General features: G+C 41.4%; 1 protein-coding gene across 1 annotated transcript in view; it reads right to left on the bottom strand.

The window, feature by feature from the left end:
• Nucleotides 1-2,606: 2,606 nt before the first annotated feature.
• The window catches only part of CEP97 (centrosomal protein 97), a 27,198-nt gene continuing 14,364 nt past the window's right edge, over nucleotides 2,607-15,440 (bottom strand). The window contains exons 7-11 of the mRNA XM_018565280.1: nucleotides 14,563-14,727; nucleotides 14,155-14,285; nucleotides 11,975-12,647; nucleotides 8,548-8,623; nucleotides 2,607-3,329 (exon numbers count right to left, since the gene is read on the bottom strand). Coding sequence (XP_018420782.1) covers nucleotides 2,679-3,329; nucleotides 8,548-8,623; nucleotides 11,975-12,647; nucleotides 14,155-14,285; nucleotides 14,563-14,727 — 1,696 coding nt within the window. The 3' untranslated portion in view covers nucleotides 2,607-2,678. The remainder of the gene's footprint in view (nucleotides 3,330-8,547; nucleotides 8,624-11,974; nucleotides 12,648-14,154; nucleotides 14,286-14,562; nucleotides 14,728-15,440) is intronic.

Here is a 15,440-nt window from a genome sequence, read left to right as displayed (position 1 = left end):
AATGGTTGGATATCCCATTCAGCAGAGTTCAATGATTCATTACCACAGGAGCCCAAAACATGTATTGCAGGGATCTTTTAGCATATCTATTACTAAGGCTGCAGGAGGAAAGGCAAGGGGGTCATAGGGGTACTAATTGCACGATAAAAGGGGGAAGCCTCCCTTGCCAATTAGCTCAGCTTTTGATGTAGCTCAGCTTTTTTTGGCACAGCAAAGCTTCAGCTGCTTTCACATTGAATCAGAACAATTTACCGATTGATACTAGAGCTGCAGCTAACGATTATTAAAAAAAAATCGATTAGTTAGCCGATTATTAAGTTCGATTAATCGGATAAAAAATTAAATACATTTTAAAAAATGGCTCCAGTGATGGGACTACTAGTTTGTATTGAGATTGTAGTCCCATCACAGGAGCAAGCTTGGAGCGGTGGAGGTAAAAAGGAAAAAAAAAGTGTGGTGTGCAATATAGTGAAATGAAAAGTGTAGATTTATACAGCAATCAATGCAGAATGGCACAGACTATAGAGGACTCCAAAACCCAGCAATAATACATTATACAGCACAATTTAGAATACCGCCAGCTAAAGAGGAATACAACAAATCCCAGCAATAGTACATTATAGCCGGCAGTATTCTGCATTGCGCTGTATAATGTATTATTGCTGGGTTTTGTAGTCCTCTATAGCGAGTGGTATTCTGCATTGCACCACTGTATAATGTATTATTGCTGGGATTTGTTGTACTCTATAGCTGGTGGTATTCCGCATTGCGCTGTATAATGTATTATTCCTTGATTTGTAGACCTCTATACAGCGCAATGCAGAATACCACCAGCTATATAGGAGTACAACAAATCCCAGCAATACATTATACATACAGTGTATAATGTATTGCTGGGATTTGTACTCTTCTATAGCTGATGGTACGGGTTCATGCTCTGTATAATATACAGCACAATGTACCATCAGCTATAGAGGACTACAAATCCCACTATCCCAGCAATACATTATAGAGCACCATGTGGGGGGGAGAGGAGTGCAGGCTTACCTGAGCAGTCTTCCAGCAACTTGTTTCTGAGATCGGGCCTGTATATCGGCAGCTGTCATCCGCCCACAACTGCTCCTCCTTACCTTCTTCTCCCCGTGTCCCTGTGCCTATCGTGGATTTGGGTGAGCGTGAGGCGGGGAGGAGGTGCGGCGTGTGGAGCGTGGATGCGGCGGGTCTGGCAGCGGCGAGCGTGAGGTGGGGAGGAGGTGTGGCGCGCAGCGTGTGTGGAGCTGTGAACAGGGCCAACCAATGTGAAGCCGATTAATCGATGATTGAAAAAGTTAACAACTTTTTCAATAATCGATTATAATCGATTATGTCGATTAGTTGTTGCAGCCCTAATTGATACTTAATCACAGCTTAGTGCAATGAAAAGTTTTTACAGTTTGTTCCTGAAAGAACAACTTGAAAATATAGAATAGATACTATTGAAGACATATTATTGAGAATGTATTATTTCTACATATCCAGCTAAAATGCAGCTTCCTACTGCTCTGACCTTTTTAAAGCTGAACTCCAGGCAAATATAAAAAACACAAATGAATGCAGCTTTGTGGCCATTAACAAACAATCACATGTATTTTAATGCAATTAGTGTAGATATCAGTCTCAGAGAAGGGGAGGGAGCAGCAGCACAAGTATCCAATTAGGTGTGTTGCTGTGCAAGGAGCATGCTGACAGGAGTGTGCAGAGTAAAAGGTGCTCATACACCTTACAATTATCTGCAGATTTTCTGTGGTCAGATGGAAAAAGTGCAACAGATTGGCCCACGTGGAGATTACTCCATCCACACAGTTTAGTGTAGATGGAGGAATATGTTGCACCTTTTCCATCTGATCATAGAAAATCTGCAGATAATTGTAAGGTGTATGGGCAGCTTTAGAGATAAGCTCATCAGTCTGCTGCTTCTACTTTCACTGACCAGTTAGAGTGGGGGACCTGTAAGTGAAAGAGAATCTGCAGCAGAGAAAGATGAGGTCCCCTCCCTTGCTAGACAGGGCTGTGCTGTGGGCAGAGTTGTGTAGATCTCAGAAATAGGACACAAATACAAATCCTTTGGCAGATAAAACATCTCCCATGTATGTTTTTTCATCTTTGCATTCAGGAGTTTGCCTGGAATTCAGTTTTAAAGTTCAATTAATCGCTGTACAATTTTGGCAGCCGAATTGTTTGCAGTCATATTCATGACATTGCAGCTTCTCAATTAGCTAGTGACATCTCTAAAGTATAGAGCCCAATACTATGTTGCAAGCTTTAGTAATGTCTCTTGCTAACGCAAATCAAACTGGCTCAGCCCACGAATGGATACTTTCATTGTGTTTGTGGGGCCCACCATAAAGACACTTCATGCAGGAGATTTGAATCGGTAAACTGGTGCATGACACCACATTTGGATGATGGTTTTCTTCTTGTGGAAAGAAAAACAAAGCTCAGCAAAGCTGCACATCCACTTAATGACAGGGTATCCATCAACTGTCCATTTCACATAAAGAAACGCTCCATTCAAGCAAGGTGCATAATAGTAGTGAATATACATGTAATTTACCTCTAACCTTACCACAATAAAGGCAATTTATTGATTACATCATGGAGTGTGTGAAGACGAGAATACAACTGAATGGTATTCTTCATTAGGGTGTCAAGTCTCCTTGTGGCACATGTATATAAATATTGGATGGCTTTTGCAAGCATGGTGCTTCATCTGATGACTGAAAAGCATCATCATGGATCTGAGGGATATCTGACTTGCCATCTTCACACACATGGGAGATGCTGCCAACATGGAGGTCAGAGCTGAATGAACTGTTTTCAGGTTTACTTTCTTCAGTCACATCACTGTGACTTATGTCATCTTCTTCATCTAACAGTTCTACCTTGTCCAAATACTGCTGCAGAAGACTGATGTCTTGTTCACTGCTAGAGGTGTCCTTGCTGCTTTCACTGTGCACTTCAACAGCTGTATCTTGGTCTACTGGGCACTGCGGTTCTTGTTGATGGTAATGTCTTACTGTCTCCAGGGTAGATACACTGCCCTCAGTTGAACTCCTTTCAGAGCTACTTATTTCTTGATGAAAGCCATGTTCTACTTTAATGGAATGGAAACCAGAGTCTGGGATGTCAAGGTTTCCATTAACCTTTTCGGGAACAGATGTAGCAGAATCTGATTGCTGTTCCACGACTTTGGATGGACATTCGTGGACACTGGACAACGATTTGTCCAATGTGCTGATGCTCTCAATTTGAGCATTTACTTTGCTCTGCCATTCTTTAAGGGAACGGACCTGAAAATAAGATACTCCAAATTAAATATAGGTATCAATATAGAAGGACAACCGAGACTGAAGAATACATTTCTGTGAAATGCAAAGGTTACAAAATTGTGCCGCTATGGAAAAAACTAAAGAAAAAGAATAAATACATTTCTTTAGGTTTGTATAACCAGTAAAACATGGATCTGCATTACAATTTGCAATGTGCAAAAAGAAACAAAATCCAAAACATCCCAGTTACCAGGTGATAAATATTTAATTTTGTTTGTACACATTAATGCACTATTGTAAACTTTGTTTTATAAGTGGACCTGAACTAGAAAGGTTGAAGATTTGCTATGTTTAGAGGATGTCTAGAAATTATAATTGTGCCTAGTAGTATCTTCTGAAAATACCAGTGAAGATGTGGGGGTGCCTACAGTCTTATCTGTAGTGTGAGGTCACTATACTGCATTGCTGCCTGTGATTGCTAGTCTCACCAAATGTAGAGTGCAATTTGGTGATATCACTACTGTGCTGGAGAGAAATCTGCAATGCATGCATCATCCCGCTTCTTCATTCATTCTGTGGATCTGTGTTTTTTTAACCTTTCTTGCCGCTTCTTGAATATTCCCCCACCAGTAATCAGACCACCAGTCATCAGTGGACAGCTCTGATATGAGGAAGCAAAGTCCGATTCCTCTATCAAGACATCTGTCCATTTCTATTGCATAGTACAAGTCATTGACCAGACCTGAATCTATAGCTCTTCAGCTGTGCCAGTTTGCTCCATAGTGACACTTTACTAAAGGCAAATAGGCTGTTCACATTGTAAAGGAATTTGCACTTTGCATGGGAAGTCTCCCTTTAGCTTGGTGAAATTTCACTTTTCACAGAATACCCAAATCACAAGCAAGAAAAATAATTAAAAAAAACAACAGCATTTTTGCTTCCACATGATTGGGTGATGTAAGTCAGCAGAGCTTCACCTCATTCACTAAACTAAGGGGAAACGTCCCATGCAAAGTGCAAATTCCTTGCCTTTAGAAAATCAACTCTTATATGTCCTAAAATTTGTTACGAGCAAATACATTTTGCCCAGTAGAGTAAGGACTGGCCAGAGAGGGATTACTTGGAAGCAGACGGCCATCTTGATAATGCACTGCAATATATGCATACCAAAAATCTCTGTTTTTATGCAAAGGCCTGTTATAAATATGTAAGGTTGTATAGCAGTGTGCAGAGGGTTAATTCAGGAATGTCACCTCCACACAGAAGCACAGTGCAGAACAAGGCAAGGGTACACAAATTTCATGAATTTCTCAGTCACTGACATCTAGCACAGTTTTGAGCACTCCTTTAAAAGGCCTTAAAGAGAACCTGTCAGAGTGAAAGTATGGGTGCTGACTTGTTTTTGAAACTGCATCCTCATTCTTTCCTTACTTCTTTGTTGCCTGTTGGTCTGGAATATGTACATGTGTATTAGTTGTTCAGCAAAGCAAGAATAAGACAGCAATAGCAGCTCCCACACTTTTTGTCTTGACAGATTTCTTGCAAGTAACTTATGAAAGTATTTTTATTTTTAATAATGTCATACAAACAAAAGGTAAAGGTTTATTATATAGCCTTCATGTAGTAATATTAGTGTGGTAACACACTGCCACATAGTGGTGGAATTGAGGTACTACTTGCATTATTGTACACTGGGCTCATTCACAGATTTGTCGCTTAGAGCTTCATAAAGTTACAAGTAGCTCACTTCATATCTTTATGTATATATTAATGGAAATAGTCCATCAAACACAATTCCATAAAAGTATTTCTATATCAAAAAGATGCTTCTGGGTAAGATGTTATAAAAATATTAGGATGAAAAAAAGCCAGCTGTTATTAATGACCTGGCTTTCATATCACAGCCATGGGCCAGTATTTTTCCACTTCCTTTAAAAAAGATGACAAACGCCGTCCATTCTGCAGTAAGATCACAGCCGCATTATCAACATGTGAGCAGGGTGTTCTTAGATGGACATGTAGTCTTAAATGGACTTTAACCCCCTCATGACCACTGACGTACAGTGTAGGCCACTGCCATCGGGCCTGTTTAAACAGACTCCCAGCGGTTTTGCACCCGGGTCTATGTTTACACTTGTAAAGCCGACTGTCGGCTTTCCATTGGAAGCGATTCTGGTGGCTCAGCTGCCAACAGATCGCTTCTACGGGCCGGTAAACGACCCCCCCACCACCCGTGTTTTCCGGGCTCCGCTGCCCTTCCTACGGGCCCGGGACTGGCTTCTCTGGTGTGTGTGGGGGTGAAGTTGGGGAGGAGATCAGCGTACCTCTGTTTACAGAGCTCCTCCCCGTACTATGAGACCGGGAGCGGCGCAGATTACTTTACTTCCGGTCCCATAGATGGGCTCCTTAAGCCCAGCAATAAGCTATTGAAGTGCGATCTGCACTTAAATAGCTTATTTAGAGTGTCCAAGTGATACTAGGGGTCTTTTGGACCCCAGTATCACCTTAAAGAGGACCTGTGTAAGCCCCCCTATGTGATAGAAATTAAAGTAAAAAAAAAACCCAAAGAGAAAAAACAGTTTTTAAAATTAAGTAGAATAAATGTAAAAATATATATTTTTTTTAAGTTCCCCGGTGAGCACCCGTGTCTTCAGGTAAACACACGTTGGGTGCACCTACGTATGAAAACGAAGATTGCGCTACACATGTTGGATAAACGCCCCACACACCGGAGTGAAAGCAATAATTCTAGGGCCAAAATTTACGCGTGTTTCTAAACCGATCACCTGTGGGGGCTTTTAAAGTGTCGTCTATGGACTTTCTGGGGTACTGAATTTTCTCGGTTTCATGGACGCACACAATTTTTAACCTGGGCATGTTGGGTATCTACTTACTCGTTGTACCCTTGTTGCGCTAATATCGTGCAACAAAAATTTGCAACTGCCGCCATTTTATCATGTAGGGTCTTGGCTTTCAGAAAATATATGTTTGGAGGTTTTAAGTAATTTTCAGGCCTAAAATATGGATAACATGTAAACAAAAAATAAAAAAAAAAGGTGGACATGAAGGGCTTAAGTAAGAGGCAAACCAAATTAAAGCCCAAAGCATTTGTCTTCTGTGGTCATGGCCGTATACGAAATTCTCATGCCAAATTCATGAAAGTCGTGCAACCATTTTCTTGCAATATCGGACACGTCAAATTCAGGTAGTTCTTATGTGTGACATGTTTACACTGTGCCACTATGTTTGCAACAAATTCATAAAAAAATTATCACCATATCGATGATAGGAAAAGTGGGGCAAATAAGACCATGTTGCGTAAGTATTGTGTTGCAGACAAAATTCTGTCTGAGGCAATTCTACAACAGATTCATAAATACTTGACAGACAGTTTTATGAATCTGTCCCATGTTGCAGCATTTGTTGCACAGATGGGAGACAGAGTTCAAATAAGTGTTTATGGCACTCTTTATGAATTCTAGGGATAGTGCTTTGTGAAACCATTACCATTGTTACACTGTTTATTAAAAAGTGACACTAAACTCAGGACTTAAACCTTAAAAATGTATTCAAGTACCCAATATATACAATGCAATATAACTACATTTACAGAACTATTAAGTAAAGGAAACCAGTGTGCCTTGCTGCCACAACAATATAACTATGCTCTTCCTTAAAGTGACATTAAAGGCCAAAAATGTTTCCCCTCCCCCAATGTAAATGTTAGCACTTACCTCAAATGATGTCTCTTTTTCCGATCTTCCTCCTCTTTCCCCATGTTTTCATCTGTCCCTCCAGCGGTGTGACGTCACTCCGATCCAGCGCTGACTGCTCTGTCTCTCCGATCCAGCGGTGTCTGCAGGCGTGTGCACGCGTCCATAGACTTACCTTGCGTCTCTGCTCGTCTCCCGGCCGAGAATCGGAACTGCGCATGCGCGCGCCCCAAGATCCTTTGCGGCCGTACGAGCAGTTCCTGATTCTCGGCGTGGGAACGAGCGGCGGTAACGAGGCAAGTTTAAAAGGATTTTAAGCGTTTTTTTTACACTTGCCTATATCTACTGCATGCTAGCAGTAGATATAGGCAAAAAAAACGAAGGGTTTAGAACCCCTTTAAGGTGACACTAAACTTAGGGGTTAAACCCATATAAATGCATAAAAGTACCTTATCAACAGAAATGTATCTTACCGTATTTGTGTATCACTCAGCTGTAGATCCCCAAATCATCTCTGAATTGGTGCTGACACTGTCCTTCCTTCTGGAGGGGGCGACTTTTGTTACCCATGGTGCCTGTGTGTGTGTTGTAAAGTAGTCACCGCTCCAAGCTCGCTCCCGTGATGGGCTACAATCTCGATACAAATCAGTAACCTAAACGTAAGATTGTAGTCCATCCCTGGAGTGAGCTTGGAGCGGTGACTACTTTACAACACACACACAGGCACCATGGGTAACAAAAGTCGCCCCCTCCAGAAGGAAGGACAGTGTCAGCACCAATTCAGAGATGATTTGAGGATCTACAGCCGAGTGATGCAAAAATAAGAGATACATTTATGCCAGTAGTTAGGTTACTTGAATGTATTTTTAAGATTGAACTCCTGAGTGTAATGTCACTTTAAATGTTTATTCCTACAACAAAGATTTTGTAAATATATTTTAAAAGCTTACAAATGTATAAACTTAAAAAAAACAACAATGAGGCAAAACCATTCTAACTTCCCCTTAAAGAAGAACTATGGGGTTAAGGCTTTTCCCTATAGTTCTCCTTAGGATAACGGGAGGACACAAACTAGCGTCCTCCCCTCACCCTAAGCTCAGTATACTGAGCCGCAGCAGTATACCGCGAGCTACTGCTCGAGGTATACTGAGACGCTGCAGCTGAAGCGGATCCCGACAGCTGACTGACAGCTGGCTCCGCCTATCTAGAGGCAGAGCCAGCTCTACCCGCCCCCTCCCCGTCCGTTCCGCCAGTCAGCGCTGGCGGTGCGGAGCGGGGAGGGGGGAATCAGCCGTGACCGGATCGAGAGGTGAGCGAACGCCGTTATATGTTCGCTCACCTCCCGATCTACTGACCCGACCTGTGACAGTCTCATTGTCACAGGTCGGCTAGAACTATGAGGTGAGTGAAAAGCACTCACCTCATAGTTCTCCTTTGAAACACTGAATGCAATGTCAAAGCTTTCCTAGAACACAAACAGATCATTATCTTAGGCTGCACCTCCATTTCCAGAAACATAGTTATACCTGCTCCCATAGATATTTCACAGCTTCTGTTTGTATAAGTCGTTCCATTTTCTCTTCAGCTTTCTCATTCTTTAGCCTAGAGAACAAAAAAGAATTTCTAACATCAAAACAAGATTAGAGAGCACAGATTATTCGGTGAGCTACAAAAGCTTCATATAGAGAAGGATTTCATTTTTTGATTATTAGAAAGACAAGCTGACCAGTAAAGTAAACCAGTGCCAAGAAATCAAGTAGGATGCCATTGCTACACTGCACTTGTGAAAATGCTGCATGCCGGTTATGTTGATCCAAAGGTTTCAGTCCTTTTTAAAGTTCTACCCATCCTCTTATTTCACATCTACATGCTTGGTCCTGGTTAGTGATTCAAAACCATTAATGCCAAAGACAGTCAGGCAACTAGAATTTTCAGAAGGTTATTAGTAGTAGCCCTCCGTATTTCAACCAGCAGAGATACAGCTGTAGTATGATCAGTATTTGTGTTATAATAGCTAATGCTATTTTCATTTTCTCAGAGTCCATTGAGGGACACAGCTCTGAAGAATTCTGAGACGTTGGGTTATTCAGCTGCCTCCAGGAGCATTGAACATTAGGCAAAAAATGAAAAGCTTGTCACTTTAAGGACATAATCCCTCCCACCAGCCAGTTGTAGCAAGCAGTATGAAAGGAAATAAGGGGAGGGAGCGGAGTCCCTCAAGGATTTTATGGTAAGAACAAAATCCTATTTTTTTATCGTTCTTTGGGGGACACATCTCTAAAGAATTCTGAGACTTAGAAACATTCAAAAGCAGTCTAAAATAGAGGGACAGGCAGTGGCGTAACAATCACCATAGCGACCCAGGCAGCCACTATGGGGCCCAGCCAGGACATTCCTGATGCCCTGCGGGCCGCCTGGGTCACTATGGCATCTCACGCTTCTGGTTGTCACTGGCAGCTGTGAAGAGGAATGTGCCGCTGTTCAGATCACCGACAGTGAACTGTGCAGCGGCGCGTTCCTCCACAGCCGCTGCTGAGTCAGTGAGAGCCAGCAGCGGCGGTGGAGCAGGCTGGACCTGGCAGTGGAGGAGACGGGGGCCCGGGGTTTGATATCAAAGGAGGAGGCGGGGCCCGGCGACGGGGCGGGGCTCATCACAGACAGAGGAGGCGGACGGGTGAGGAGTTTGACCCTGCAGAGCCCACCTTAGAGAGTCTATGGTGGGCTCAGCAGGGTCACCCTCAGATGGGCTGTGTGGGATCTCAATTGGGCTCTGCAAGGGGTGTAACTAGAGATCAGAGGGGCCCCATACAAAATTTTGCTATGGGGCCCTGTGATTTCTAGTTACGCCCCTGGGGACAGGCACCAAAAAAATTGGAAGAACCAGCTCAAATACTCTAACAACCACTTAAGGGAATTTTTCTGCCAAAACTGGGATCAGAAGAGGCAGAAACATCAACTTGATAAAACTTAGCAAAAGTGTGAACAGAAGTTGCAGCCCTGCAATTTAAGTAACAAGCTTGATTCTGAAATGCCCAAGAAGCACCAACTACCCTAGTAGAATGAGCAGAAAGCAGGAAAAGGAGGAACCATATCCCACAACTCATAAGCTTGAATGACAACCTGACGAATCCACTTGGAAATAGCGGATCTAAAACCTGAACAATCTTTTCTAGGACCTTTAGGTAGAACAAATAAAGGATTGGAACCCCTAAAAGGGAGCTGTGGCTAACAGATAAACTCTTATCAGCCCACACAACATCCAAACAATGAAGAGAACTTCCCTTAGCATGAGCAGGAGCTGGACAAAGTGAAGGTAAAACAATGTCTTCATTTAAATGAAAGGCCAAAACAGCCCTCACCTACTTGCTCTTATTTAAGATTTCCTCTTACTTTAATTGACAGTGGTTATCCGGAGAAAGAGAGGTTTATCTTCCCAGCAGGAAACACAGACAATGATAATAACTTGGTAAAGTTCTCACATTCTATCCAAAACTGAAAATGTGGTCAGTCCGTGTAGATTCACAGGTTTGTAACACACATTTACTTTAACTCAAGACTACACTGGATTTTTCACTGTGGACAGTAGTTTTGTATTTTGGGAATCTCACTTTTCACAGTTTAATTTTTATTTTTTTCTAACTGATTTTTTTCTGACAGCACATGATGGAACGGGCTAAAAATACTGAAATATCTTTCCATCTCACGGAGTCTGAGAAACAGAAATCGATTCAAGCTAAATTTAGCCTCATGAGTAAATCTAAAGTTTATTTCCTACTTAAACAAATTTTTGAAGGAACAGTAGGTTTATGACTACTTCTCTGATTACTGTTGCATTCCTGGTTTTGATCTAAAAATAGTAGAAATGTTTCTAAGTTTAGAAAAGACCTGTATACACATATTTAACATTTGTTTATCTGCAGGTAACAGATATATAACCTTCATTTTAGTATGTGTTACGCATACTAAAATGAAGGTTATATATCTATCACCTGTTCCCTGCAGATAAACAAATGTTAAATATGTGTATACAGGTCTTTTCTAAACTTAATAACATTTCTACTATTTTTAGAATGCAGCAAATAATATGTGATATGTTGTGCTCAAAGCTTTGCATCATTTTGTAGCCCTTTTTGTGTCTATCTTTTATACACAAAATGTAGTAATGAGAACTACATGCCAGCTCACAATTTCACAGATGCTTAAGATCAGCGATTAGATATCAAGACATTGGCTGCCTATATGTTCTATATGTAGTTTGACTTTTTTGAGTCAAGCTATTCTAAAAAAAAACATCTATAGTTATCAGGATATGTAGATTATTTTTTTTTTTTTGATGGATGTACCTTTCCTAACAGGTTTGAGTCAGTAGCAGAGATGTGGATAATAATGGTAATGTGAAATTGGGAATAACATTTTTTTAAAGCAGCAGTATGGCCTTACTGAGGTCATACTGCTGCTTCCAAATAATTAAAAAAAGAAGCACCACACAGTTCTAATTCAGAGCAATATTCTATATAAATGTGGAACTCTGAAGCAAAGTCATGGAAAGGGGTCTCTTCTCTAATCAGAGTCCACTCTGCTGCCTTAAGCAGAGAGAACTCCATGGGGAACTTAAATGTAGGCTGTAAAATGCAGACTGTGAAGTCAACGCAGATTACAGTGTATAGCAGATAGCAACATTCGCTCTCCATTATACATCGGCCCCTATGTAACAGTAATGGGTGTGTAGTATGTTCACTGCTAGGTAGGTGCAAAGTTCAATCAATTTTTTATTAAATTGACCTAACCAGTCTGGGGTGCACTTGACCTAGATGTGGTCAAAGGCACAGATATTAGTCAACATGACATCTAGGCAAATAGCATTTTCAGAAAATCAGTGGTGGCAGGTCTCCTTTTAAATTGATGTAATATTGTTTTAGGACAGTAAGGATAAGCACCCTCTTTGAGACTTACCTTATGATTTCTTCACTTAAGAAGACAATATGCTCCTGCATTCTGCTCAGTCTGATTTCATAGTATACTTCCTTGATCTTGGGATTGTATTTCCTTGCGTAGAAGCCCCTCCAGAGTGACTGAAGTTTTGTAGCGGCTTTGTTCATACGATTTAGGTTTTCTGCATTATAGTTCTGAAGGCCAAACGCTTGGCTGTTTTCTCTATTACTGCAATAAGAGTCATCGCTTAGCGGCTTAACATCAGAGGATGTCAAGTTATTAGAGAGGCTTGCTTTTACATTCTCATTTAACAGCACAGGCTGAATAATGGGATCATGTTTCCTTTCCATTTCACATTCTGCCTGTTCGACATATGAACATGTATAGAACTTCTCTGTCTTTTCTTTATTAAATTCCAACAAAGTATCATTGGCATCTACTTCATCTGACAAGCCCAGTACCCTCATTTCTACTGTGGGAGATACGGGGGACAATCCTGGAGCAACAGGCACAAATGTTGATTCAGAGGAAAGGAGGCTACAATTCAATTTGTCCTCATCAGTCTGGATATCTTCCAAATAAAGATTATTATAGTTTGTTGTAGCAGAATGAGCAGGACTAGAGGGAATGTTTCTTGAAGCATAATCTTCATTGCCACTTGTGCCAAGCCAGTTGTCTACTTTTACAGTGGGTTCTAGGAAAGAAATGAAATAGTTCACATTTTATCACAAAAAATAAGAATAAAGGAAAACATTACTAAAACAGTATTCAAATATACGTATGTAAAAGTACACAAATCTGCAAAATGGAATGGAAAGAATATCATGTTATATGCAGAAACAAGTTTGTCAACTATCGAAATATGAAATGGGTGGAGAATGTCTGACGTAGGTATTTAAAACAAGACTTGAAATTTTCAGGAAAAAAAAAAGCTGAACTCTGGAAAAACTACAACAAAAGCAGGTCCATTGATGTAAGGCTTTGGTATCAAGCAAGTGCCACTAGTCAGGAAATGATGAAAGGGAATGATTATTTAAATACTCTAAAAGAAAAAAGGGTGACAAACAGGTTGATCGTCCACTTTATAGATGAACGTTGCCTAAAATGGAAATTATGCTGACAATTAACCGAAAAATCTGTTTGGAGCAGAATATTTCATCACTGTTGGGTTGAATGTTGCTCCTTCCGCTATTAACCGCTTGAAGACCAGGTGTTTAGACCCCCTTCCTGGCCAGGCCATTTTTCAGTATTCAGTGCTGCAGTACTTTGATTGACATCTATTCCGTCATGCAAGAGGAGCGGAGAGGGGACCGCAGGGAGATCGTGTACTGATCTCCCTCTGACCCCGTCAGAGAGGCACAATGCTGGTCCGGGCACAGCGGAAGTCCGGGATCAGCGTGACAACGGGAGGGGGGCGGGGACAGCTCATACAAGCAATCCGTCGGCTCTATAGCCGGCAGATCGCTTGTATGTTAACAGGCATCACTGCCTGTTTTTAAATCATCGCTCAGCCACGCAAGTGGTCATGGCTGAGCGGACGTCTAAGGCTGGGTTCACACCTAGGCGGATTGAATATGCACGTTTTTTGCGCGTTTTTAAACTGCGATTCGCGGTAAAAAAACGTGTGAAAAACGCGCGTTTCTGAGGGATACTTGGCTGTATCCCAATGGAACCGCCCGACCAAAACGCCCCAAAGAAGTACATGTACTTCTTTGGGCATAGGGCGGTTTCCCGCACATTCGTACTCGCGGAAAAACGCTCAAACAGGGAAATGCCATTATTTTCAATGTGCACGGTTCCCATCTGGGCGGTTTTCCGCGAGTACGAATGTGCGGGAAACCGCCCTATGCCCAAAGAAGTACATGTACTTCTTTGGGCATAGGGCGGTTTCCCGCACATTCGTACTCGCGGAAAAACGCTCAAACAGGGAAATGCCATTATTTTCAATGTGCACGGTTCCCATCTGGGCGGTTTTCCGCGAGTACGAAAGCGCGGAAAAACGCCTAGGTGTGAACCCAGCCTAAAGATCTAGAGAGCTGAGCTGATGCCGCTCAGATCTAGAGAGCTCCCGGCCGGCCATTTTTTTACAACGGCCGGCCGGGGGGTAGTTAAACAGTCAGTCTGAGAACCTCATCGCACATGCTATTCAATGGCATTGCGTAGTAACACTACTATGAAGGAAATATAATTTGTCTGCTTACCAAATTCACTAGATCGCTGGAGAGATCGGGTTGGGCTTTGTTGCTCAGTCAAGGAAAATGATCTTCTATTTGGTGTAGAAGAGAGATGGCTTTCATTGCAAATCTGGTGCATTAACTGTCTCTGGTGCAACCTAATAAAAACATAACTATTGGTATCAGTGGTCAAACAAAAAAACAAAAACGGTCATCTACATTTTCTCCCTAATCGGAAAATGCATGTAAAGTAGTCATTTAGGCATGTGATATATTCTTGCAGCGCATATTCAAGAAACAAGTACAAATAATCACTAAAATGATAATATGATTCATTGCTAAACAAGAAGATTATTCAGTTTACCGTATTCCGAGCTTTACAAACTTTAGTTTTACATATTTACATTTACATGAAAACAATTTGAACATATTTACCTTTGTTTGCTTAGTATCTTCTCTAGCTTTGCATCCTCCTGTGTTTTCAGACTATTTGCTGAAGTCAAAGGACACACAGATGCCAGGTATGATGCCAGAGGTACATGTTGGCCTGGCCTGTATAATCTTCCTTTACCCTGACTGTAAAGCCATTCAGCTTTCAGGCTAGGACAAAAAAAAAAAGAAAAAATGATTATATTAAACAAACCCCCCAAAGAACCAGTGGATCTAATGTAATTTAATGTAAATTCCCTTTATTTAAAGAACAAGTACCTATTTCTTGCCAAGAATAAAAAGAAACAATGCTTCGAGTGCCATCATGTCCCTTACTCTAAAGCTACATAAACCCAAACTAAACCCTTTTCCTGTTACACACTGTGTTTCTGTGTGGTAGAGGAGCAGGGCTTTGCTTCCTCTTGTCAGAGCTGTCTCCCTGATAACTGCTGATCTGAAAACTGATGGGAGTAATCAAGCAGCAGGAGAGGTGCAGAAGCACAAACCCACAGAATTAATAAAGGAGAAGCACTGCAGGTCCTCAGGTACAGCTTTCCCTCCAGCAAGAAGAACAGTTATCAGCAACATCATCAAATCTCACTCCAAACCTTACAAGACCAGCAGTCACATGCAGCAGTGCCTTAGTTGATCCAACACTGCTGACATACAACTATGTAGGAGTGGTGCCTTATAGCTGTATATCAGCAGTGTTAGATCAACTAAGATACTGCTGCCTGAAAGTGTCCTGTTATTTTCAGGAGCAATTTAAGGCATTATTTCCAAGGTACTGCTTAGAAAATAACATCTTTAGGTTCAGGTCGACTTAAACAAAAAATGTATATATATATGTATGTATGTATATATATATGTATGTATGTATGTAT

This window comes from Nanorana parkeri, unplaced genomic scaffold, assembly GCF_000935625.1.
Source record: "Nanorana parkeri isolate BGI_ZX_2015 unplaced genomic scaffold, ASM93562v1 scaffold827, whole genome shotgun sequence".
In the NCBI taxonomy this organism is placed as follows: Eukaryota; Metazoa; Chordata; class Amphibia; order Anura; family Dicroglossidae; genus Nanorana; species Nanorana parkeri.
This window is presented reverse-complemented; position numbering and strand designations above follow the sequence as displayed.